Below are 26,199 nucleotides of genomic sequence, written 5' to 3'. Positions count from 1 at the left end.
GTTGCTGGTTGAATAAAATGAACCAGAATCCGTCAGAGTCTCTTTCTCTGATTTCCTCCTCCTGACTCAACGTCTGACTCCAACCCCCCGACCAATCGGTGGCCTGTAGTGTGATGATGTCAGATACAGCCGACTCAGCCGCTTAGAACCTCGGCAGAATAGTTACAGAAAAGTATCTACTCGGCACGTTAGACCCCTGGTGGAAAAGAACCAAACCGAGCTGAGTCGGGCTGAGTAAGTTCTAGTGGAAAAGCACTGATGGTGCTGCTGCTCGGAGCTTGTATCTGCCACAAAATCACTTTCACACTAAACAACTGGACTGAAAGATTACTAATGTTTGAGAGTCTGCAGACTTTTTTCCTTCTTCAACCGCCGGACCAGACGAGGTCAGGTCCGGCCCCCTCCCTCCCTCCCGGCCCCTCCTGGCTCTTTCCTTCAACGGGTTCTAACATCACAGCAGCCACAGATCCACACGACATTAGATACAATTTATTTTCACTCTTCAGGAAACCAACTCAAGAGAGTGAAGTGAAATGTCCATCAGCTGGTGGCGGAGGACTCCAGAGGGGGGGGCAGTTCATAGCGGTCTGGTGGAGCCTCACTTCCGTTGGGCTTGTGTGAAGGGCGGGGGCAGCTGGACGGGCTGGACGGGCTGGAAGGACTGGGGGGGTTTCTTCCGGGAGTCTGGGGACACCTGTTGGACTGCCGGGGACAGCAGCTGGTTCCGCTTGATGATCTGCAGCGCCAGCTGGGTGTTTCCTGGGGACACAGTCAGGAGAGGACATGAGGACAGCTCAGCCCTGGGTCTGGATCCAGACCTGCAAGTCCTGATGAGGAACATACCGTTCTGCAGCTCCAGGTAGACCCCCAGGAGGATGGCCTCAGGTGGGATCTCTTTGGTGTTCACCATCGACGCAGCCTGAAGGAGACCAAGGAGAACAATCATCAACAAACCCCCAACAAATCCCCAACAAATACTCAACAAACCCCAAACAAATCATCAACAAGCCCCCAGCAAATCTCCAACAAATCCCCAACAAATCCTCAACAAACTCCAACAAATCTCCAAAAAATCTCCAACAAATCTCCAACAAGCCCCCAGCAAATCTCCAGAAAATCTGCAACAAATCTCCAACAAATCCTCAACAAATCTCCAACAAATCCTCAACAAACTCCAACAAATCCTCAACAAACCCCAGCAAATCCTCAACAAATTTTTAACAAACCCTCAACAAACCCCCAACAAATCCTCAACAAAACCCCCAACAAATCCTCAACAAAACCCCCAACAAATCCTCAACAAACCCCCAACAAATACTCAATAAACCCCCAACAAATCCTCAACGAACCCTCAACAAATCTTCAACAAACCCTCAACAAACCCCCAACAAACCCCCAACAAATCTTCAACGAACCCTCAACAAACCCTCAACAAACCCCCAACAAACCCTCAACAAATCTTCAACAAACCCTCAACAAACCCCCAACAAACCCCCAACAAACCCCCAACAAACCCCCAACAAACCCTCAACAAACCCTCAACAAACCCTCAACAAATCTTTAACAAACCCTCAACAAACCCTCAACAAATCTTTAACAAACCCTCAACAAACCCTCAACAAATCTTCAACAAACCCCCAACAAATCTTTAACAAACCCTCAACAAACCCTCAACAAATCTTCAACAAACCCTCAACAAACCCTCAACAAATCCTCAACAAATCCTCAACAAACCCTCAACAAATCTTCAACAAACCCTCAACAAACCCTCAACAAACCCTCAACAAATCCTCAGCAAACCCTCAACAAACCCCCAACAAACCCTCAACAAACCCTCAACAAATCTTTAACAAACCCTCAACAAATCTTTAACAAACCCTCAACAAATCCTCAACAAACCCTCAACAAACCCTCAACAAACCCTCAACAAACCCTCAACAAATCTTTAACAACCCCTCAACAAATCCTCAACAAATCCTCAACAAACCCTCAACAAACCCCCAACAAACCCCCAACAAACCCCCAACAAACCCCCAACAAACCCCCAACAAACCCTCAACAAACCCTCAACAAATCTTTAACAACCCCTCAACAAGGGCCTGTACTACGAAGCAAGTTCAACATACCCAGGATATCTTTTCCTTATCCAGATTCACTAACCCGGACAATTGCAATCACGCTAAGCGGTCACACGACGGTGGTTATCAACTCGGTATATCAACCCAGGTTTCTCCAATCTGGATATGAGCGCGTGCACATAAAAGGGGCGGGGTTTTCAGCGCATGACCAATCGCAAGCGTGGAGAAGTCCGCTGTCAGAGCCGCTTATTTCAGTAGCGAAGAGCAAACAATAATTTTACGGAAATATGATGAGTATAGGCATATAATACAGGCAAAAAGCAACACAGTTGCAGCTGCAAAATGCAGGAAAGACAGCTGGCAAAAGATCGCTGACTGTATAAATGCGTAAGTTCATAGGGATATAAACATATATTTGAATATTCTGGGAATCTTAATCTTAAACTGTAAACCATGATCAGCAATATTAAAATAATAAAAGGCTTGCAATATTTCAGTTGATTTGTAATGAATCCAGAATGTATGACATTTTTTTGTTTTTGTGTTTGCATTACAGAAAATCACAATATTCTAATTTTCTGAGACAGTCTGTATATATTGGTTCTATAACTATTGTTGTTGACCGATAACTTGTGCTGATGCTGTACCAAAGAATTGGGTGTTTTTATTTATTTTATTTAATTTTTTATTTTTTCAGGAGGGGGGTATTTAGTATTTTAAAGTGACTTCTCAGAATGTTCGAGGGACGAAATTGAAAATCCCTTTTTTGCTATCCCCTTACAAATGCATCTTCTTTTTGATTTCTTCTTGATTTATTTATTTAATTGGTATTAGTTTTGGATTGACTGTACATCGGATTTTGGGTGATGATTTGTTTTATTTATTCATTGATTGATTTATTTTTTATTTTCTCCTCCACCTCTTTTTTCTTTTTTTCCTTTTTTTCTGGATCGTTTATACAGGTACTCATCAGGGAAAGCAAAGGGGTTTTGGTGGTCCCTGAATACGCGTTCTCTTCGGAGGGATCCTCTCACGATCCGCGCACCAAGCTCCACTGGATTCTCTTCGAAAGGGCATGCCATTTTCCAAGAGAGCTGATTGGTCAGTGGGCGGTGCTTTTACACCCGGCGATCTGTATCTCGAACATAACCTGCTCTGGAGCAGGTTAGCTGTTCAGCATAAGTTACCATGGCGATGTACCCTGGTAAGAAGTGAACCACCGTCGTAGTCCTGAAAACCCAGGGTTAAACCTGAAGTTACCTCGCTAACCCCAAATCCCGCTTCGTAGTACAGGCCCCAAATCCTCAACAAATCCTCAACAAACCCCCAACAAACCCCCAACAAACCCTCAACAAATCTTTAACAACCCCTCAACAAACCCCCAACAAACCCCCAACAAACCCCCAACAAACCCCCAACAAACCCTCAACAAACCCTCAACAAACCCTCAACAAACCCTCAACAAACCCTCAACAAACCCTCAACAAATCTTTAACAACCCCTCAACAAATCTTTAACAACCCCTCAACAAATCTTTAACAACCCCTCAACAAACCCTCAACAAATCTTTAACAAACCCTCAACAAATCTCCAACAAACCCCCAACAAACCCTCAACAAATCTTGCATTCCCCCCCTCACCTGCTGCAGACACTTGCGAGCCTTGTCGTACTCGCTCCTTAAGCAGTAGGCGCTGCCCAGGTTGAAGAGCATCATGGCCCGGGCTGCTGTCACACTGCTGGGGTAACACTGGGGGGTCTTCTTCCCTGCTGCACACAAACACGTACGTTAGGTCCTGCTCAGCCCTGGGGGGCTGCTGTCACTGGGACTGCTGGATTTACCAGACGAGGACTCACAGGGCTCCACGGGCTCGTCTCCTTTATCAGGACCTGGAGACAAAGACACAGACCAAGCAGGACGTCAGAAACCGGACCAACCACAGCACACTAACCCGGTCCCATGACCCCACTGACCCTGGTCCTGGTCGCTGCTCTGGACTCCCACAGACACGTCGCTGACGTTCTCCGGGTTCAGGTGAGCGATGGCATCAGAAATCCTGTCCAGTGAGATGAGGGCTTCCGCTGCGTAGAGATGACCCAAGAACCTGAATCCACAAAGGAGGAGGACAGATGAGAGCCTGGATCCTCACCTGGTTTAAAAAACTAAACTAGTTTAGTTTTTGCCGACAACGTCAAACCATCAATGCACCCTTACTCCAGATGTGTATGTACGGAAGATAATTAGGGCCACGTAGGAGAAAAAATATTGGAGGGGGGAAGATTTTTTTTTAATTTGTGCACTTCGAGAAAAAAGTCAAAATGTTGAGAAAAAAGTAAAAATGTCCAGGAAAAAAGTAAAAATGTCGAGGAAAAAAGTAAAAATGTCGAGAAAAGTCGAAATGTCAAGATTAATGTTGAAATACAATTTCAAGAATAAAGTCGAAATTTCGTGAATAAAGTCAACAGTTCGCCTTTTTTCTCAACATTTCAACTTTATTCTCGAAATTGTACTTCAATATTGATCTTGACATTTCTCTCAACATTTTGACTTTTTTCTCGAAGTGCATAATGAAAAAACAAATGTTCCTCCTCTAAAATATTATTTTTATTTTTCTCCTGCCTGGCCCTGATATTCTTCCGCTTTTAGAAGGAGAGGAAATGCACTCGGGTCCCACTGGCGCTTCACATGACGTCCTATCTTTCCTGGACCCGGGGTTTTGCATGTTGGGACAGGACTGAAGAGTAACTTCTCTGGTATTCCTTACTGAACATCAGACGTCCACACCTCCCCAGATGAGCAGACAGGGACTTACTTGAGAGATCCGGAGAGTTTGGTCTGATGCAGCAGCTGCTCGGCGTGGTTCAGAGCCATCAGGTTGTCTCCCAGCGCCAGCGCCACGTAGGCGCTGCAGGCCAGGATGGAGCACCTGCAACCAGTCAGGGGGACAGGCTTTAGAGACACCCCAGTGGAGAGGACTGAAACTGGAGCACAGATTAAGAGAGAGATAGCTGGCCTGGTTACCTGAGATTTTCCACCTCCTGCTTCCTGAGGGGAGATGAAGGAGCTGCAGAGAGGAACTTGTCTGCTTCCTGACCTTTCCCACTGAAACACAGCAGCAGTCATGAGAGCTCTTCCCCACCGCTCCTCCAAACACACCACCACTTCAATCACATGACTACATCTGTCTTGCATCCTCTTTTTTTTGTCTGCATATATATTAAGGGTTAACAAGATAAGATAATCCTTTATTTCTCCCTCAATGGGAAAATTCACTTTGTGCAGCAGCAGTACACTTAACACACACATGCAGGGGAAGGGTAAAAAATATATAATTACAAAATATAAACAGTATATACATTGGAATAAAAAAGTAGTGCAGTATGGGAAAAGAAAGAAAAAACAGTGCAAAAAAAGCAGGTAGGATGTGTGTGAGGTAGACAGATATAGCACAGATATTGCACATGTTATTGCACATGTTGTTATTGCACATATTATTGTCCGTAAATTTTTACCATGTTGGTAAAAACCTAAGGCATATATATGCATTTTTTATATACCGCATTTTCTGCATATAAGCAGCATCCGCTCTATTTTTTAAAAAATAATTAAAAAAAAAAAAGATATACAAGCCACATCCGCTCTATTTAAAAAAAAAAAGATATGCAAGCCTCAGATATTTATGTTGTTAGATTAGATATTTACTACATGTACAGAAGGATTCTGAACTGTAAATGATGTACATGTTTGTACCTAAATAGATCTTTCCTAACAGAGTCTTTTAACACGGCAGCAACTCTGCTGATTAAAACGGGACAGAACCAAGAGAAAATAACCCGTATTTATTTATCTATTTATCTGTTTGAAATCTGCTTGTACCTAATCTGCTGAAGAAGAAGTAGTGTATTCTTTTTGCGTTTATTTTGTCTTAGTTTTGATTCTAATTCCGGTTAGAGCGCCCTGAACGGTGGACGAAAAATCCACAGAATAGAAACCTTTGTATAAGCTGCACGGTTGAAAACCTATGAAGAAAGTAGCGGCTTTTAGTCCAGAAAATACAGTATTTAATTTTTTTTTTTTTAATGTGAAGGGAAGGGGGGTCGGGGGTGGGGGTGAGGGGTGACATCCGCTGGTAGTCTGAAATGTGAAAAAAGCAGGGAAACGCACAACGGGCACACAAGCCTTTGAGATCTGCAAGAGAGAAAAAACAAAGAGACAAGAGAACAAGCAGAGACACAAACAGCAACCATTTCAGGTCCCTGAGACTGAATCCAGACTAGGCTACTGTGATTATCTGTCCCCCAAAACTGTGGAGTGAGTATGTAGGTGAGTGAGCAGGTGTGTGTGTCTGTGTGTGAGGTGAAAACAGGGTTTTACCTGAACTGCAACTATAGTGGAGGAGGGAGGGTACCACCAGAAGCAGACTAGGAAGAACCCCGAACCTGGGCCACCAGCCGCCCCACGGAGGACCAGACTGGACTAGATTTCATTTGACTGCACAGAACCTGATACTGACCTGCAGTTGTCACTGTTCTCGCTGCCACTCTCCGTGTTGGCTGATTGGCTGCAGCTCTTGGAGCTGGTGTCCGTCTTGGCGTCCTGCTGCTGGTGTTCGGGCAGCAGCAGCAGAGCGTTCCTCAGACAGATGGCTGCAAACTCCATACTGGCTACGGGGATGGCGGCCGACTGGCCCTCGCTGGAACACAGAGGAGACACCTCTGGGGGGTCAGAATCACACAACTCTGTCCCTCAGGTCTGGGGTGGAGCCGTTCTGGTGTCATACATGGCCGGTATTCTGTCGATTTTTGTTACCCTATCAAAAATGCTCCCTTCCTTTTTCCCTAAGTGGTCCTTGTCTCTTGCCAGGCCGTCATTGTAAATAAGAATGTTCTTAATGACCTGCCTGGTTAAATAAAGGCGAATTACTGAATGAATATCAAATAAAGCCATAGAATTGTTGTTTTTTTCTCTTTATCGTATAATGTTCACAAACTGCAATGCATTCATGTCATGGGTAGTTTATTTTGAAGGATCAAATACTCAACATCCCATATTATCCATTTTAAATCAATATTTCAGGGGTAGCATAATTTGATAGTCCAGTAACATCCTATCAAATAATGCTCCTGTCACTTAATGCATTCAGGTAAGATACTAATCACCTCACTGTCACTGCAGGATGAATGTCATTAACTTACACCTCAATTTATTAATTTATTAATCACTATTTTTGGATTGATAATAAGTATAAAATAATAAGAAATAAAAGTAAAGGCACACAAACAAACAAATTGCAGCGTGGACTGAAGGGATGCAAGAAATTATGCGCGTGGCAATCAAACTTTGAAAATCGACTGTGCGCAGAAGCACAAAGTAGCAGTTCTGGACGGGTAGCATGGATGGTCAGAACACCGGCTCAGACCTCTACGTGACCACACAGCTGTGTGGACCAAACATCCATGACAGTAAATGATAACGACCCTATGATTTGGGTTTGTCACAGTAACGTGGTACAGTAATCCCTGGTTTTTGGCGGGGGTTACGTTCCTAAAAGAACCCGCGATAAGTTAAATCTGCGAAGTAGCAACCTTTTATGTTTTTTTTTTTTACAATTATTTTACAAGGCTTCAAATTGCGCCCCACCACGACCCGATTAATTGGATTTGAAAGGGAGGAAATGAAAAATGATTATGAAAAAAAATATACAATCAGTACAGTAGGACAAATTGTGACGTATTCCACTGCTCTTCTGATGCTGCTGCATCCTGACTCACTCTGTAGCATCTTTTTCTCCTAAAGCCGCGGTGCAGGTGTGTTTTTCCCAGAGAAGAACATAGTTATGGGTCGTTGTTAACGCTCTTTTTTTCTTTTGGTCAAAAAGATTCTTATAAACCGACATTCCACCATGGATTATACCTGAGACGTTAATGAACGATTCATCAAAGGTCCCGTTCTTGAGCTGCTGCTGAAGCTCATTGGTCGTTCTCAGCTTGTTGCTAAGCGACCAACGTTATTGACACAGGAAGTGAAGAAGTGAGGAGACTGTTTAGCCAATCAGAATGCAGAACAAGATGCACAATGTAAATCCATGAAGCAGAGAGACGTGAAAGGTGAACCGCGGTATAGCCCGGGATTACTGTACTGCATGAACCTAGAGGAGGTGACCTGTCACGGTCAACCGTCCCAGCCACGCAGGTGCAGCGCTGCTGCCCCCTACTGGACAGTCTACGTCCACACTGACCTGTAGATGGTGTTCTGAGCAGCCTGGGACGCCAGGACGATCTTCCGATGGTAGCCCTGCCCGATGACCGACTGAACAATCCCTTTCTTGCAGGGTAAGCCCTTGTTCTCCTGCTCTGAGCCCTGCAGACAAGAACAGACCGGTAAACCAACCATGACCCCCGTCCCCTGATTCACCTTCACCAGGTCACAACTGCTATCATGTCAGTCATCTCTTTGGAGATATTGAAGCCAAATGATCCCATTCCATCCTATGGGGCGTGTTACCATGGCAACAAAAACCTATGCATTTGCATGGAGGAGAATATTAATAAATCGTCTGTTAATGCGGTCAAACATCAACGTGCACCCAGGCATGGCATACATCATTACATGCGTCTCCTTCGTGCCTTGATGGCTATTACTTTTCTTCGTCAAAAGTGTTATCGTGGCAACGTTAGATGCCAAAAAGCTGAAAAAAAAAAAAGGCAAAAATTTGGGTGCTCATTGCTCGGCCGAACTTTATCGTAGAGACATCATTCCAATTTTAAAAGACTCGGTTCGCTTCGGACTAAATGGTGAATAAACCTCAATATGCTAATTATTATAGTTTTTGCAATACTTAACTTTCAATTTAAAAAAAATGTCAATTCAATGTCATTCAAGCAATCATGTCAAGTGTGAAGTTTCTGGAATATGCAGTCACATGACTTCTGTATCAGAACATTACATTTGCTTGGTTAATAACTAAGATTGTACAGAAAAGGCCTCGACCTGGACCTCAGACTCCGCTAAGCTGATACGGAGCTTCAATTTAATTTCTCCTGACATGACCCTTGTTGTGAATGGGTGGAGTAAGAAAAGCGTTGTGGCAGATGCGGAGACGTACGCCTTTGTTGGCGGCGATGCAGCACTCTGCCAGCCGGAGCCAGAGCCGCGGGTTGGAGTGGTAGACCTGCACCGCCTCCATCAGACACTCGAAGGCCGCCAGGGGCCGGCCCACGTGCAGCAGCTGGATCCCACAGTTGTATAGCAGCTCGTAGCGCTTGTTGGCCAGCAGCGCGCACATGGGGATGCCGGAGAAGCTCTTAGCTGCAGGAGGGGGGCGGGAGAGAGGCAGCAGTTTAGCAGGTAGTTATCACTATTTCAGTCATGTCGTCACCCAGAGATGGTGCGGGGCACACCACAGTCTTTAGACCAGGGGTCGGCAGCCCAAAATGTTGAAAGAGCCATATTGGACCAAAAACACAAAAAACAAATATGTCTGGAGCCGCAAAAAATGAAAAGTCTTGTATAAGCCTTAAGCCTGAATTATGGTTCCGCGTTAAATCGTGGCTCTACATCTACTACTGCGTTGGTGTAACGCGGAACCATAAATCAGCCTTTAAAATGAAAGCAACACATGCTGCATGTATCTATATTAGTTATAACTTGGGAAAGATTTTTTTTTCATTATGCAATTCGAGAAAAAAGTCAACATTTTGAGAAAAAAGTCAAAATGCCGAGATTAAAAAAGGAAGAAAAGGAAATAAAGAAAAAAAAGAGAAAAAAAAATAAGAAAAGAGAAAAAGGAAAAAAAGAAAAAGAAAAAAGAAAGAAAAAAACGAAAAAAAGAGAAGAAAAAGAAGAAAGAAGAAAAAGAAGAAAAAAGGTCAAACATTTTTGAAAAAGCTCCAGGGAGCTACTGCGGCGGCCCTAGAGCCACATGCGGCTCTAGGGTCGCGGGTTGACGACCCCTAGTTTAGACGGTGTGTTCTCTCAGCTGCTTGGTGCTGCATCTGGTTTTTAGTAAGGAAACGGTCTGCACAGAATTAAAGATGGCAACACGTAAGAGGATGCTTAACTGTTGAAGAAACTTGTTACTTCGCTACTTAACATCAAACATATAGTTGTATTGTGTTCATCATGTCTTCAGCATGATATCTTATGGTTTTCTTTTTTTTCAGACAAGGTTCCAAGTCAAGGAACCTTGTCTGAAAAAAAGAAAACCATAATATATCAAGCATATACAGGACTGTCTCAGAAAATTAGAATATTGTGATTTTCTGTAATGCAATTACAAAAACAAAAATGTCATACATTCTGGATTCATTACAAATCAACTGAAATATTGCAAGCCTTTTATTATTTTAATATCGCTGGTCATGGTTTACAGCTTAAGAAAAAACTCAAATATCCTATCTCAAAAAATTAGAAATATTTTGGGAATCTTAATCTTAAACTGTAAACCATGATCAGCAATATTAAAATAATAAAAGGCTTGCAATATTTCAGTTGATTTGTAATGAATCCAGAATGTATGACATTTTAGTTTTTTTTAATTGCATTACAGAAAATAAAGAACTTTATCACAATATTCTAATTTTCTGAGACAGTCCTGTATGGTGTGTTTACTGCATCATGTGGTAACGTTAATGTTCTCTGTGTCATGTGACCCTGGTGCTGAAGGCTGGATGTAAGGAGAACATGAGCAGCTGTGGTGGAGCAGAGACGGGACCTACACTGTCCGTTGCTGCTGTTGCCCAGCTGAGCACACGTGTGGTCGTTCTCCTGCAGGGCCTTCTTGAAGTAGAACAGACCCAGGTTGTGTTTCCCCATGGCGAAGTGGATGCAGCCCAGATTGTTCCAGAACATGCAGCGAACACATTCCCCTGCATCAAAGAGTCACGTTAGACAGGAACCATAGCAACAAGAATCAGACATCAGTGATTCCAGTGTTGGTGCTGGGCGGACTGCAGGAGTCCAACTCACCCGTCTTCAAGGGGCCCGGGTGATCAGAGATGTTGCAGCTGTTCAGCAGCTTCACTGCTTTCCGGTAGTTTCCTCTCAGATACTCAAAGTTACTCTTGAGGAAGAGCGACGGCGCAGACTGGAGGACAAATGGGTCAGAACCAGGACAGGGTCAGAACCTGCTCATCCACAGTGCAGTGTATTAGCTCAATTTCACAGGTCATGGCGGCAGGTTCACTTGGCCATATTCTGCTCATCTTCATCTAGAGATGCACCGGTCGATCGGCATCGGTTTTGATCGGAGATCGGAAAATAATAGTTCAAAGCAGCCGATCAGATGACATTTACCGTATTTTCGTGACCGTACGGCAAGCCGTGTGGAAAGGCGCAGCCTCAGTTATGTGTGTCATTTCTGTATTTAAAACACACTCGTTCATAAACTTTCCAGCAGTTTATTACTTTTTCATCTGATTTTAATTCATATCCAACTAGACACAGTGTTAATCTTCATTTACCCTTCTGTTGAACATCAGGTCATCAATTTAATATTACATTTAGATCCAAAACTCTGGAATGACTTGAATGTGTTGCTGAAGTCAACGTTATCTTTTACCTCCTTCAGAAAGTTATTAAAAAAACATCTTATTCTGTCTTAACCTTTAATGTCTTTATCTTTAATGTAATCCAGACCTTGTAACTATTTTCTCTTTTACGTTTATATTTATAAATTCTTTAATTTGTTGTACATTATCTTTGTTATTTCATCACAGAACTCTGTACAAGCCCCTCGGGCTTCGTTCCCTCCATGCACTGTTTTAAAAAGAGATTGTGGTAAATAAATAAATTAAATTAAATTAAATTCAATGTCAAGCAGAGCTCCCACAGCTACAGTAGAACTGAAAGCCCTTCAGAGTGTTTGTCCAGTTCTGATCTCTAAATACCACATTCTTTATCTGCTATCAGGTAACATTACAGATCAAGTTGTCTTTCAGTCACCATCTTCTATACCAGTTTATCTGTATGGAACCATCTTAGCGGGTACAGGTGGAGGAAAATGTCAATGAAAGCCCTAAAAGTTGTGTCAACAAAACACAAATCCATTGCCCCCTTTACCAGCCTAGAAAACAAACTGCATCCACTGAGCCAGAGTCCAAAATGCGGGAAAAAAAACGCGGGTGTTGGCGGCGCGGGTGTTGGCGGAGCGGGTGTTGGCGGCGCGGGTGTTGGCGGAGCGGGTGTTGGCGGAGCGGGTGTTGGCGGAGCGGGTGTTGGCGGAGCGGGTGTTGGCGGAGCGGGTGTTGGCGGAGCGGGTGTTGGCGGAGCGGGTGTTGGCGGAGCGGGTGTTGGCGGAGCGGGTGTTGGCGGAGCGGGTGTTGGCGGCGCGGGTGTTGGCGGAGCGGGTGTTGGCGGCGCGGGTGTTGGCGGAGCGGGTGTTGGCGGAGCGGGTGTTGGCGGAGCGGGTGTTGGCGGAGCGGGTGTTGGCGGAGCGGGTGTTGGCGGAGCGGGTGTTGGCGGAGCGGGTGTTGGCGGAGCGGGTGTTGGCGGAGCGGGTGTTGGCGGAGCGGGTGTTGGCGGAGCGGGTGTTGGCGGAGCGGGTGTTGGCGGCGCGGGTGTTGGCGGCGCGGGTGTTGGCGGAGCGGGTGTTGGCGGAGCGGGTGTTGGCGGAGCGGGTGTTGGCGGAGCGGGTGTTGGCGGCGCGGGTGTTGGCGGCGGGTGTGTGCAGACACTCACGTTGCCAGCTGTGTTCATCACTGACTTGATCTCTCGTTTGCAGGCCTTGGAGGATTTCATCTGGATGTATCCTCTCACCTTATACTGGAAAATAATATGCAGTTAGGAAGAGACAGGGCTCCAAAAACAGCCCTGAACTGTATTCTTCAAGGCAAAGAGTGTAGCAATATTGGGGAGAACAAGATACATGCTGGATTATAAATCATTGCATATTCTGTATTCATCACTAGTATTACCATATCTGGATTATTGTGTGGAAGTTTGGGGCAACACATATATAAGCAATTTACAACCGCTATTCAGACTGCAAAAAAAAGCAATCAGGATACTTCACAATGTGGGTTATAAGGATCACACAAACACACTGTTTTTAAAGTCGCATGTGTTGAAATTCTGGGACATTACTAAAAACTCTTAAAATCATATTCAAAGCAAATGTTTTGTGACAGGGAGGGGGGTTATAATTTAAGAGGAAAATTTAACTTAAAAAACCAATGTGTTCTTTCTAAAAGGAAAAGCATGTGTATCTCAGGTGTTGGAGTGGATCTATGGAATGGGTTGGGTGATGGGTTGAAGAGATGTACAAATATTAATCAATTTAAAAAAACAGTACAAAAAGGAAATTCTGGGAAGTTATTTAATTGAGGAGTTATGTTAAAGGGGACCTTTTATGAAAAACAAGTTTTTTCTTGTTTTAACATATATAAAGTGGTCTCCCCTCACCCTGCCAGCAGAGGGGAGATGAAATCCCATGAATTTGTGCAAGGTCTGTGACCCCCGCCCGACAGAATCCCTCAGTGTCACGTGATTTTTTTGCGCCGTTTAGAATCTGCTCCCGTCGTGAGTCACGACGGGAGCAGATTTCCAGAGGTTCGGCCTCCGCTGCTGAAACCACGCCCACAACCAGCTCTCTCTGCGGCTGGAGCTCCGCCATTGTTCAGCAGCGGTGACTGTTTTCCACCAGTTTCAACAGCGAGGGAGAGTTAAAATGAGGTTTTGCATCGACATTTACCCTTATAAAAGGATCAGTTCCAACAGCACGGACCCGGCAACTGCACACGAGTCAGCGGTAAGTTAAGTTTTTTTTTATGTTATTTATATTTGTATGATCTTTGCATGGGCTAAGTATTTAGCTTAGCTCCGGAGCACCGTAGCTGCTCACGGACCGGACTGTCGAGGAGCCCCGGGTTCGGAGCTCCGAGCCCGGAGCTCCGAACCCGGCGGCTCAGTACCGTAATACATTTTTCTTCTGTGGTTTCAGATTTTCCAAGCAATGCACCTGGAGCTGTTCAACGACACATTCAGAAGACGCGCTGTCCTTCCTTGAGCCAGCAATAGTGCATAAATTTTATTTATATATTTTAACAATAAAGTTGCCATTTGTGAAAATTCAGTGTTGTGATTTCTTTACAGTTAACATGATTCATTTGTCTTGTAACATAAGAAGTGAAATGATGAGGAATTGGAGTAAATAACCGTGGTGTACCTGTTTAGAATTCAATTCAATCTTCCTGTGTGAAGACGAGGTGACTAAAGGCTGATTTATGGTTCTGCGTTACACCAACGCAGAGCCTACGGCGTAGGGTACGCGTCGATTTAACGCAGAACCGTGGACACGCTTTGCTACGCAGCAGCTGCTCTTCTCCCCGGAGCAACGCTTTGTTCCCTCCCCTGCTACATGTCATTCAAGCAGCCAATCAGCACAGAGCCTCATTATCATAGCCTCGCCTCACCTCAGAATGAAGCACAGAAAAAGGCTTTAGAAGCTGTAAAACTAGAGACATGGCCCACAGGCTGAATTTCTGATTTATGTAGAAAAAACAAGCTTTAGATTGTTTTTAAGACCTTCAAGGCCTGTTTAAAATATACATTAAATGCCATAATATGTCCCCTTTAAGGAAAGATTGTGTTTGTTAGCTGGTTAGGTGCAAAGGCTCAACCAATGGGAAAATCTGTAGCCTAATAGTGTAAACTAGCAGCTATTTATTATTAATATTTATGTTTAATTTATAATAGAGGTAACAAAGGGGCAGGGTTAAATAAGTTTTACTTCTACCTGCTCCTTTTCGGACACTGTTTTTTTTCCCTGTTTGTATTACGTTTTTGTTGTTTTTCTGTATGTTTTGAATTTGTTTAAAATTTTATATTTTTCCCTTATGTGTTCGAAATAAACAATTCAATCAATCAATCAATTCTTCTTCTTCTTCTTCTTGACTTCTTTCTTTTCAATCCATGACTTAACCATGAAACCTCTGTAGGAAATAAGTTAACTTGAGATAGTGCCATCCAGTGGGCCCGTGTACACATCACAGCAGAACAGACTGGTCTTCACATGCTCTCGGGGGCTCGGGGGATAAATGGAGGTGGGGGCTGGACCTGGCCTTGTGTGACATGTCAGTGGTTGAAAGTCTGAGCTCCTACCTGGTGCATCTTGGACTTGGCTGCTTCAATCATGGCTGCCAACTCTGCCCTCTGGTTGGATCCATCTTTGCCAGAACTGCTGCCCTGAAATCAGAGACACTCAACAGCTCATGACTTTCCATCAGTGAGACTGTTATGAACAAACATGTCACCAACATGGTCATGTTCCTTCAGGCTTGTTTTCATTCAAACTCTCCTCTCTGGGTGAGGACACATGATCTCTGGTCTTTAGCTGCTTGAAATTCAGAACTGGATCAGGGACAACTGGCCTAAACCACAGACACAGTTGGACCAGTTTGTACCAGGAACTAGGAACTACTTTTTCAGCCTCTGTTCCAGTACCCTAGGTCTGCAGTTGGTCAATAACTGATCTGATTGATGAGTGGATGAGACTGCACTGCAAAAACTCAAAATCTTACCAGGAATATTTGTCTTATTTCTAGTTAAAATGTCTCATTTTTAGTCAAAAAATCTCATTACACTTAACAGTAGTCATTACCAGAAAAATAACTTATTTGACAATTTTCACCTGTTTCAAGTAAATTTTCACTTGAAATAAATAGAAGAATCTGCCAGTGGGACAAGATTTATCTTCTCATTACAAGCAAAAAGATCTTGTTCCATTTCCTGTGTCAATAACGTTGGTTGCTTAGCAACAAGCTGAGAACGGCCAATGAGCTTCAGCAGCAGCTCAAGAACGGGAACTTTGATGAATCGTTCATTACAGTCTCAGATATAATCCATGGTGTCGGTTTAGAAGAATCTTTTTGCCCAGAAGAAAAAAAAGAGCGACAACAACGACCCATAACTATTTTCTTCTCTGGAAAAAGACGCTACAGAGCGAGTCAGGATGCAGCAGCATCAGAAGAGCAGGGAAATACACACCAGTCACAATTTGTCCTACTGTACTTATTGTAGTTTTTTTATAATCATTTTTCATTTTTTCTCATTCAAATCCAAGTAATCGGGTCGCGGTGGGAGAAAAAAAGAAAAGAAAAAGAAAAAAAGAAAAGGTTGCTACTTCGCGATTTCATTTATCACGGGTTCTTTTTGGAACGTAACCCCCGCGAAGAACCAGGGATTACTGTACTGAAATAAATCCATCAGCCTTGTGGATATGCCTGGTTCAACAATACCAGCCCAGCTGTTTGATGGCTGGTATTGATCCTAGTCCCCCAGGACCCCCAGGACATGGCGGTGCAGTAACTACCTCGGTTTTGCCATTCTTGCTGCTTCCTTGAGCAGAGAGTTTGTCCAGGACGGCCAGCAGGTGGAAGGTCTTCTCAGGCTGGAAGGTGACCAGGTAGAGATCCACCAGGAGGAAACACACAGCCTGGGCGAACTTCTCCTCTGCAACACACAACAAAACACTGCACACTCACACACGTGTTCACTTATTAACACAGAGATGCACAACTGGAAATGCTCAGCAAAGGTCCATTTCAACTCAACACTTCATTAAACTCAGTGAGAACATGGCAACATAAATATAAAATGAGAAATAAAAATGTGTGATCTGTGTTTTGTTTTGTGAAGGTTTATGCTCCAAATCATGGTTGTGAGACAGTTTGTTTTTTTGATAACTTAATGGGGAATCCCAACATTGGCATCAAGATAAAGTCGTTGCCGGTGATTTTAACTGCACTCTGGATTTTACTCTGGATAGAACACACGAGGAACCACATTCACTTTCTTCCCGGAGCCCTAAGACTGTTGTTACACAGTGGGATCTATTGGACACATGGCGGGTTAAATTTCCACAAGTTAAACAATATACATGGGTTAGAGTGAGGGATGGTGTAGAAACTGCTGCAAGGCTGGATCGTATTTACATCTCGGGTAATTTGGCTTCAGCGGTTACATGTAGCACTATAAGCCCTGTTGGGTTTACAGATCATCATCTCGTCACTGAGAGTTTAGTTATAAGATAAGAAATCCTTTAATAGTCCCACAGAGGGGAAATTTCCAGATTACAGCAGCAAAGGGGATAGTGCAAAACACAAGAGCATCAATATCACACAGTAATAATAAAACACTATAAACAGTATATACAATAATAAGAAGAAGAAGAAGAAGGAGAATAAAAATAGTAATAAAAAAATACTAGTATATAAAAAGAATAAAAAGAAAAAAATATATATATGTAGTATAATAGTAGTAATGTAATATCTTACCAGGTGTAGGGACTAAGTCTTACTGGCATTAATTTATAATAAACTTCTTCAGGATACTGGGTTTTGCAAGAGATTTGTCTCACTGGCATTTTAATAATAAACTTCTTCAGGATACTGGGTTTGATTTGGTTGATTTGAGTGCTACTACGAGCAGTGGAGGGGCCGTAAGACTTCTTTTGGCTCCATAAAACACTGGTGGGAAGTGGGCAAAGCTCAAATAAGCATTTTCTGTCAACAATATACTTCACATTCCACTGCTGCATTGAAAGCTGCCGTTTGTGATTTGGAGAAATCTATTACATCTATCGTAGAGGGGTTGCTGAGGTGCCCGGATCCTGGATCTGATCAACTATTACAGTCAGATCTCGTTTCCTTCAGCTTAAAGACATGAATGCTCCGACTACTTTCTCTTTCAACCTTGAGTAGTCTGTTGCTCAGAAGAAACTGATGTCGTGTTTGAGGTTGCCTGAGGGACGTCTGACCACTGATCAGACTGAGATGCCTGACCATGCAGTGGAGTTCTACTCTGCCCTCTTTGGGAAACAGCCTTGTTCCGTGGAGAGCAGGACGGATCTCCTGGAGGGTTTTCCTCAGCTCAGCGAGGTGGAGAGGTCTGCTCTAGATGGTGATCTGACTTTGGAGGAGTTGACTCTGGCTGTCAATGAGACGCCTCTTGGACGAGCGCCGGGGATTGATGGTCTCTCCTCAGATTTTTATTAGCACTTTTGGTGCATTATTGGGTCAGATCTTCATGAGGTTCTGTTGGATGGATATAGGACAGGATCTCTTCCCATTTCCTGTCAACGGGCAGATTTAACTTTGCTGCCAACAATAGGGGACCCGGTCTTGCTTAAGAACTGGAGGCCAGTTGTCTTGCTCTGCACGGACTACAAGATTCTTTCCAAGGCCCTCTCAAACAGACTTAAGATCTATCTGGATAATATTGTGCATTTTGACCAGACCAACGGGATGCGTTTGGTTTGTGTAAAGTTTATGATTTGAATTGTAGCAATTTGTCTCTAGATCAGGAGAAAGGTTTTGATAGAGTGGATCATTCGTATTTATTTGCTACACTAGGGGCCTTTGGTATTGGAAACTTATTTTTGTCCTGGTTAAAGTTATTGAACTTTCAGCCTTGCTTTTGAGCCCTTGCTGTGCAGGTTGAGGGCTCGGCTCAATGGTCTTTCCCTACCCACTTTTTGCCGCTCTTTTGTCGTGTCTGTTTATGCTGATGATGTCAACGTTTTTATTTCATCTCAGCTTGACATTCTGCATTTGACGAATGCTTTGTCTCTTTATGAAACTGCTTCTTCTGCACGGGTGACCTGGGATAAGTGTGAGGCTCTATTGATGGGACGGTGGGGGGAACAGGACGTATCTGGTCTTCCTGGGGGGCTACGGTGGGGTAGGAGTGGCATTAAAGCTCTGGGTGTGTTTTTGGGTTCTGATGGTTTTCTTAAGAAGAACTGGGAAGGGAGTCTGGGGAAGGTGTGAGCTCGGTTGTCTAGGTGGAATTGGCTGCTCCCTCAGCTGTCTTAAGCCTGATTTATGATTCTGAGTTTGGAGATTTCACTTATCATGGGTTCTTTCTGGAACGTACTGTAATGACAATATCTCCACGTTGCGAAACTCTCCTTCTCTTGGCTCATGACCGTCATGTTTTTGAACGCACGCGCGCGCACACACACACACACACACACACACACACACACACACACACACACACACACACACACACACACACACACACACACACACACACACACACACACACACACACACACACACACACACACACACACACACACACACACACACACACACACACACACACACACACACACACACACACACACACACACACACACACGCCCACTACGTTTTCTCTGGTCTCCGCTGTGGGGGAAAAAAAGCTTCACTGTAGCCAGAAATAACAGAGTAACGCACCATTTGGTAACGGTAATTGTTACTGAATTTAAAAAGTAATGCGTTAGAGTATTAGTTACCGCCAAAACTAACAGCATTACTGTAACGCGTTACTAAATAACACGTTAGTCCCAACACTGGGCCTGGAAACCTGGAGGCTTTTGAGGATAGATGGTCTGTTGGAGGGGTATATGTGCTGTGTTGGGGGCGGGATGACGACTTTTGCTTCAGTTTTGAAGGTTTTTCTTTTGATGGGTTGATGATAATGAAGTGTTGTGTGTTGTGATTCTGTGGATTGGTCAATAAAGGGCTTGTTAAACCTTAAGGCCCTGACACACCAAGCTGATTGCCGGCCGTCGGGCCGTCGGTGCTCGTCTGTCGGGCTAGTTTCCCCCGGTGTGTCCCGCACGTCGCCACAGGTCGGCCGCCAGTCGGCAGCTTTTCAGCCGATTCCACATATCGAATCGGCGTTGGCGGTCGGTCAAATACCTCACTCTGTGATTGGCTGTTCAGATCTGCGTTGATTTAACGCGGACCCATAAATCAGTTCCCGAGCCGGCAGGCAGGCAGAAATCCCGAAATTTTCTGAGCAAATTTCTTAACAGGCGTAGGTACAACTGTTAGATTTCATCTATTAAACTAACATTTATCTTCCTAAATGATTTATTTCAGCCAGCGGTAATTCTCCACAGAGCTGCAGGTTTCTCCCCGGGACGACGGCAGGTTGACCTGGCGATCACGTCTGTACGTGAGCTGCTGCTGCTGCTGCTGCTGCTGCGCCCCGGACCGGCGGCTCTTCTCCGAAAACATCGCAGCAAATTGAAACGCAGACGTGCTAGTTGCCGTTGGGTGTCGTCTTTGCGGTGTGTTCAAGTGCTTCTTTTTGAGCCCGACCCAGCCCGACACAGGCGACGCCAGGCGACACAGCAGTCGGCCGACAGCGGGCGACGTCGGGTTGCTGTGTCCTCGGCTTTAAACCTCTCCCCTCCTCTCCTCTCCTCTATCTTATTTTGCCTGTTGCTGCGTCTGGTTAGGTACATGTTGGAGTGTGGTCCGTGTGGCCAGTGGGACGTACCGAAGGGTTCCAGGAACTGGTAGAGCTTCTCTCCGATGGAGATAGCCTCCGAGTACTGGCGGGTGTAGTAGTTGATGATGGCTTGGTTGTAGTACAGCAGGCTGTTCTCCACGTCGTCCAGACCGTCGGCGTCCTCGGAGGACGAGTGCAGCTGAAACAGAGACAGAGCGGCCGTCAGGGACGGAGCTGCCTCCACGCCCGACCGTCGCCGGAGACGTGCAGGTACCCGGTTCTTCATGGCCGTCAGGGTCTGCTTCAGCACCCCCGTGGTGGTCTGGCTGCTTTTGTAGAACTCCACCACAGCTTTGTTCATGGCGATCTTGTAGTCGTCTTTGTTGTGCTCCTGGAGAGTTTCCAGGTGTTTCAGAGACTCCTCGTACTTCTCAGCCTGCAAAAGGAGCTGCACGTCAGAAATCTGAGCCACATCATCCACAACCTCACTAATGCTGGGACGCCGGGGGAATGCCAACTCCGGACCCAGCGCTCTACAAATGTTTCATTTTATTTTTTCTTTGAGACATTTTTATCTGTTTTACATTAAGCATTTATAGCAATTTTTATAATATATAATAGGAGGTAAATATATGAACCAGTATATATAGCATATCTACTCTTATATAGTTATTCAAGTATATTGTTATATCATTGCTGCCATTGCCATTTGCTGATGCAAAGCAGGTTGGACACCTGTTGATTGACGTTAACAGAAGTAAAACAAATGTTTAATCCTGAAATCAAAGTGTCCCATGACCATTTTCTTTTCTTAAATCTACAGGTCAGGTTCAGATCTCAGTGTGACGGCAAGTGTTTACCAGAAAAGCTTCATACGCGCTGGTGGCCAGTTCCTTCTCCTGGTCTGTCATCCCACTAGATGCCGAGCCGTCGTGTTTGGCCTCGTGTTGTTCTGACCAGAGAAAAGAGAAGAGGAGGCATTTAAAAGACCAGTCTTTACAAGGCAGGGAATTAAAACACAAAAATGCAGCTCAGCAGGTCTCGATATCTTCTTATCCACAGCAATTGACCTGTGTCCATCTTATTCATCTTCTTCTATCACTAGGGCTGGGTATCGATTCGATTCTTAAGATTCAGAATTGATTATCAGGATTATATTCGATTCGATACGATATTGATTTGGGTTAGTGTTATTAAAAATGGTTTTTGAGCTGTTGCCTGAATTATATGACTGTAAAACAACTAGTGAAATAATAATTTTACAATAATTATTGTGAAATAACTAAGAAATAAATATCCAAGTGTAAAAAAAGAAAGAAATTGCAACAGCAGTAAACAAATCATTTTAGCTTGTCTAATTTATTATCATGCTCGCCATGAAGCACCTTTTTCAGGTGTGTCATGACAAACCGTGTGTCCGATAACAGAGAAACCAAACAAGCTATAGTAAATATAGATGTGAACTTCATTGAAATTTAAGCTCAAATATCCAGCATTTTATCTAAAGAAAAGTTCATTTAGTTCAGGAGTTTTCAAAACCAGCGCTTTGTTAACGCTACCGCTACTCTTCCACGCCATGTCCATTGTTTGATAGTTTCACATCACACGCATGTGAGAATTAAATGACGTGACTACTGGAATTAAAGTTCACCGGGTGAAAATGTAATAATGAAAAAAAATTGATCTTTAGACATACAAATCGATTTTTAGGAATTAATATGAGAATCAATTTAGAATCGGAAAATCATTTTTTTTTTTTTCCATCATTACAACTTTTGGTATTTTTGTGTTTATGCCCAAAAAAGGAATGTTTTGTTGGACACGATGTTTTGGCCTTTAAATATGTTTAAAAGGTATGAAAACATTAAAGTTTTCAGTTATAATTGCATAAATTGTCCATATTTCATTGCTTTATATACTGTCTTTGGGTTACATTTGAATAAAAAGCTAAAAACCAAATTCTCAAAAATTAAAAACCCGAAAAAGACCAAAATGGAAAAAAATAAAACCGATTTCATCCGTCTGTTTGCTGCCCTGGATCTGTTTGGTAATTCTGACCCACGATGTTTCTGAAAGCAGTTCTATCAGCATTCTGGGAGCTGATTGGTCCTTACAGCATCATTAGCTGCAATACTTGCTGTTGAATCTCAATATAATACTAGCAGTAATATGTTGCAGAACTACAGTCATATCATTCATGCAACAGCTCAAAAAAAAACTGTTTTAATAACACTAACCCAAATCAATATCGGAATCGAACCAAATGATAATTGATTCTGAATCGAATCGATTCTTGACATTTGAACCGATCCCAAGCCCTGGTCTGGAACGTCTCTGCAGACGCCTCACACCCTCACACCATCTTCAAACGTCTGACATCCGGCAGACGCCACAGAGCGCCGGGCACCGACACCACCGTTCCTCCCTCAGGATCAGCATTCTGCTGAACTTCCAACGGTCTCCGAGGGGGAACATTTGTGCAGCATCTTCATGTCTGTGAATGCTGCTTCTGTCTCCTATTTGGTGTGCATGTTTTTTTGCTGTGGCTTTTTAAATTTATTCATTTAGTTTATATTGTATTTTATTGAAACTTGAGAACCAAAGTCTGACAAATCAAATTCCTCATTTGTTTGGAAAAAATCTTGCAAATAAAGTTGATTCTGGCTCTGATTGTGTCTCCTTTTCTCCTCTTCCTCCATTCAGATCTCATCTACAAACGTGGGAGTCCATGGAGACTGCTGTCTGTCTCTATCAACCTATCCACACATCTTATATCAGGACAAGTTAAGTGGGTTTAATGTCCATTTATTCATTTGGTGTGTTATTTGTAATTGATTATGCGTGTCGAATTGAAGGTAATTACATACAGAAATTACAGATAACGTGTGTACATAATTTGTTATTGAAAAAAGGAAATAGTCAGTGAGGTGTTTTTAATGCTGACATTTAAATGGTTTTTGATTAAGGTGAGTTATTTTAAATGGTTTTTGATTAAGGTGAATTATTTAAGGAGCCAAACTGAGTTTATTATTTGTATTAACTGTTTGCACTATAGAGAATGTGAAATGTGTAGTAATGTAACAGGGGTCAGATGCTTATAATAGGATTAAGAGATGAGTCCAGTGGTTACTGTACAATTTTCTGGTTGTAAAGCGGTCTGACATCAGATATTACAGTGAAAATGCATCGTTGTGTGAGACTGAAACACTGTTCTGTCACATTTTCTGCACAGTGCTGAGAAGACTTGCAAATAAAAATAAAATGTAATGTTCACCTGGAGGAAAGAAAACTTTCTTTTATCAAGTGTAACATTTTGGTGTTTATATGTGTTGTTGTATTGTACACTGTTTGTCTTTCTCTTTTGAATGTCATGAGCTGTTTGGCAACTCATTTTCCACAGAGGGGACAATAAAGGTTTCAATCAATCAAACAATCAATCCATCAATCAATCAATCAATCAATCACCATGACAACCAGAAGACATTCAGGTCTGGTCCTGGAGGCAGAGCCAACTCCAGCTGAAACCCTCTCCTGCACTGGTCCCCAACCTTTTCTGGACCAGGACCGGTTTAATGTCTGACAATATTTTCACGGCCCAATATAAAGGTGTAGTTGATAAAAACTAAATAAAATGACAAGATCGGCACTAAAAACTATGGTATTTTCTCTATAGTAATAATAATAACAATAATAATGAATGATAAAACATAATGGAAATTGTAAATTACCTTTAATATGAGTATTTCTATAAATGTGTTTTTATGTCTAATTAACATTATTTAAAGCCAGGCTTTTATTTCATTTGTTATATATTAAAGGAGAATATAAGGAGAATATGAAGGCGTCTCGCCGAGACCTCGTCAACATCCGGCGCTTCGGACTTTGGCGGTAAAGGTTTAACGGCAGTAGAAAGTTTGTCTGAAAGACTAAACTAGTGTCGGGAATGCTAAAGTGGAGCCTAACTGACACAAAAAGCACCTGCTGATAAGGATGTTTTCTTTGCAAATTTTATTTCGCATTTATGTACATATTGAGTTTGGTTGCCATGGTTACTCATGTATTGTGGTTAACGGTAGCCGAGCAGCAGCTGCGTCGGTCTGTATTTAAGTTAAATGACACTTATATGAATGTAAAAAGACTAACTCTATTTTATTTTATTCCTTTATAGCTCTTACGGTGTGTTTGCAGTGTATTTATATCCAAGGAATAAAAACATTGTGAACCATCATTTTGAGAGTCATTCATCATCAGTCGGGGATGCTACAGAAATTATTTTTTCTTTCTGATCCGGTACTGGGCCACGGCCCGGGGACCATTGCTCTCCTGCACACTGGCCTGCGGGCAGGCTGCCTCCAGAAAAGTCCTGGAGCCATTTAAGACCTTTGGGGCGACCTGCCCCCCCCAGGCCTCCACGGGCCCATCATCACCACCACTGGGGTTCGGTTCTTCAGTCACATCCAAGATGCTCCAACCTCAAACGTTCTTGGCAAATCTACGTTTACAGTTCCGCAGGTCTGATCATTTGACACCGAGCCACAAACCAGAACTTCCAGTGTCAGACACAGGGTTCTTACACATTTTTCAAGGGCAAATTCAAGCACTTTTCTAGCACTTTCAAGGGTGGTTTTCAAAATCTTCAAGCACCTTATTGCTGGGGTAAAATATCTACAGGAATATATATACTCAATTGTTTTTTACGCTTTTTTTAATCACAATTATGTACATTGTATCATGCTGTAAACATCTAGTTATGTTTCATCTTACTGATTTTATTTCTCTTTGTAATAACTAAACTATACAGTCTGATCCCAATTTTGTAAAAGACAGTTATAATTTCAAGCACTTAAACTCAAATTCAAGCACTTTTCAGACCTTGAAAACACAACATTGAAATTCAAGAACTTTCAAGGATTTCAAGCCCCATAGGAACCCTGATAACTAGATGTTTACAGCACGATACAATGTACAAAATTGTGATAAAAGGCGGAAAAAATCATGAGTATATATATATTCCTGTCAATATTTTGCCCCAGCGATAAGGTGCTTGAAGATTTTGAAAATGAGCCTTGAAAGTGCTTGAATTTTAGATTAAGTGCTTGAAAGTGCTTGAAATTACAACATAACTAGATGTTTACAGCACGTTACAATGTACTTAATTGTGATAAAAAGCGGAAAAAATAATTATGAGTTTATATATTCCTGTCGATATTTTATCCCAGCGATAAGGTGCTTGAAAATTTTGAAAATGAGCCTTGAAAGTGCTTGAATTTGACCTTGGAAAATGTGTAGGAACCCTGGTTTTATCTTACTGATTTTATTTCTCCTTGTAATAACTAAACTATACAGTCTGATCCCAATTTTGTAAAAGACACAGAGTTATAATTTCAAGCACTTTAACTAAAATTCCAGCACTTTTCAGACCTTGAAACCCCAACAGTGAAATTCCAGAACTCTCCAGGATTTCCAGCCCTAGGAACCTGCAGACATCCAGAACTGTGGCAGTTGCTTTAGGGTTCTGATTGATGAGCAGGAACCGAACCAAGGAGCCTGCCCATCATTCAGCCCGAGCCTGGCCAGAAGCTGTTCATTAGGTGAGGACAGTTACCATGACAACCGGGCAGGTGAGGAACGAGCAGCGAAGGGACCGTTTCAGGTTCTGAGGTTCTGCTCACAACAACCAGCCGAGCTCGGCTAGCTCCAGCTTACTCACCTGTGTTCTCTGCCATCTTTCAGCCGTTTATCCCAAAACTCCGGCGTTATGTTTTCCTCGCGTCAGATTAACCTGCCTGTTCTGTGAATGAGAGGCAGGAATTACGGATAGAATGTCTCCAGATTTCCGGCAGTTTAAACTGAGCACGCTAACCGTCCCTGCTGCGGTCCAGGGCTGTTCTTCTGCA

General features: G+C 43.2%; 1 protein-coding gene across 3 annotated transcripts; it reads right to left on the bottom strand.

Annotated features, from left to right (window-relative positions):
- Positions 1–431: 431 nt before the first annotated feature.
- LOC133424500 (CCR4-NOT transcription complex subunit 10-like) lies at positions 432–26,199 on the bottom strand. 3 transcript variants are annotated; one of them, XM_061715178.1, is made up of 19 exons: positions 26,013–26,199; positions 21,163–21,254; positions 20,577–20,738; positions 20,351–20,501; positions 16,386–16,525; positions 15,176–15,259; positions 12,755–12,838; positions 11,045–11,162; positions 10,795–10,944; positions 9,183–9,385; positions 8,316–8,437; positions 6,591–6,770; positions 5,099–5,179; positions 4,890–5,003; positions 4,051–4,181; positions 3,934–3,966; positions 3,719–3,846; positions 844–919; positions 435–759 (listed from the first exon to the last, which is right to left on the bottom strand). In XM_061715178.1, the coding sequence occupies exons 1-19, from the start codon at positions 26,026–26,028 to the stop codon at positions 599–601; spliced, it is 2,226 nt and encodes a 741-aa protein (XP_061571162.1). In that variant the 5' UTR covers positions 26,029–26,199; the 3' UTR covers positions 435–598. The 3 variants fall into 3 exon arrangements, with proteins under 3 accessions (XP_061571154.1, XP_061571147.1, XP_061571162.1); XM_061715170.1 differs by having other exon boundaries at positions 432–759; positions 3,719–3,843; positions 20,351–20,738; XM_061715163.1 differs by having other exon boundaries at positions 433–759; positions 20,351–20,738.

This window comes from Cololabis saira, chromosome 3, assembly GCF_033807715.1.
Source record: "Cololabis saira isolate AMF1-May2022 chromosome 3, fColSai1.1, whole genome shotgun sequence".
Classification (NCBI taxonomy): Eukaryota; Metazoa; Chordata; class Actinopteri; order Beloniformes; family Belonidae; genus Cololabis; species Cololabis saira.
This window is presented reverse-complemented; position numbering and strand designations above follow the sequence as displayed.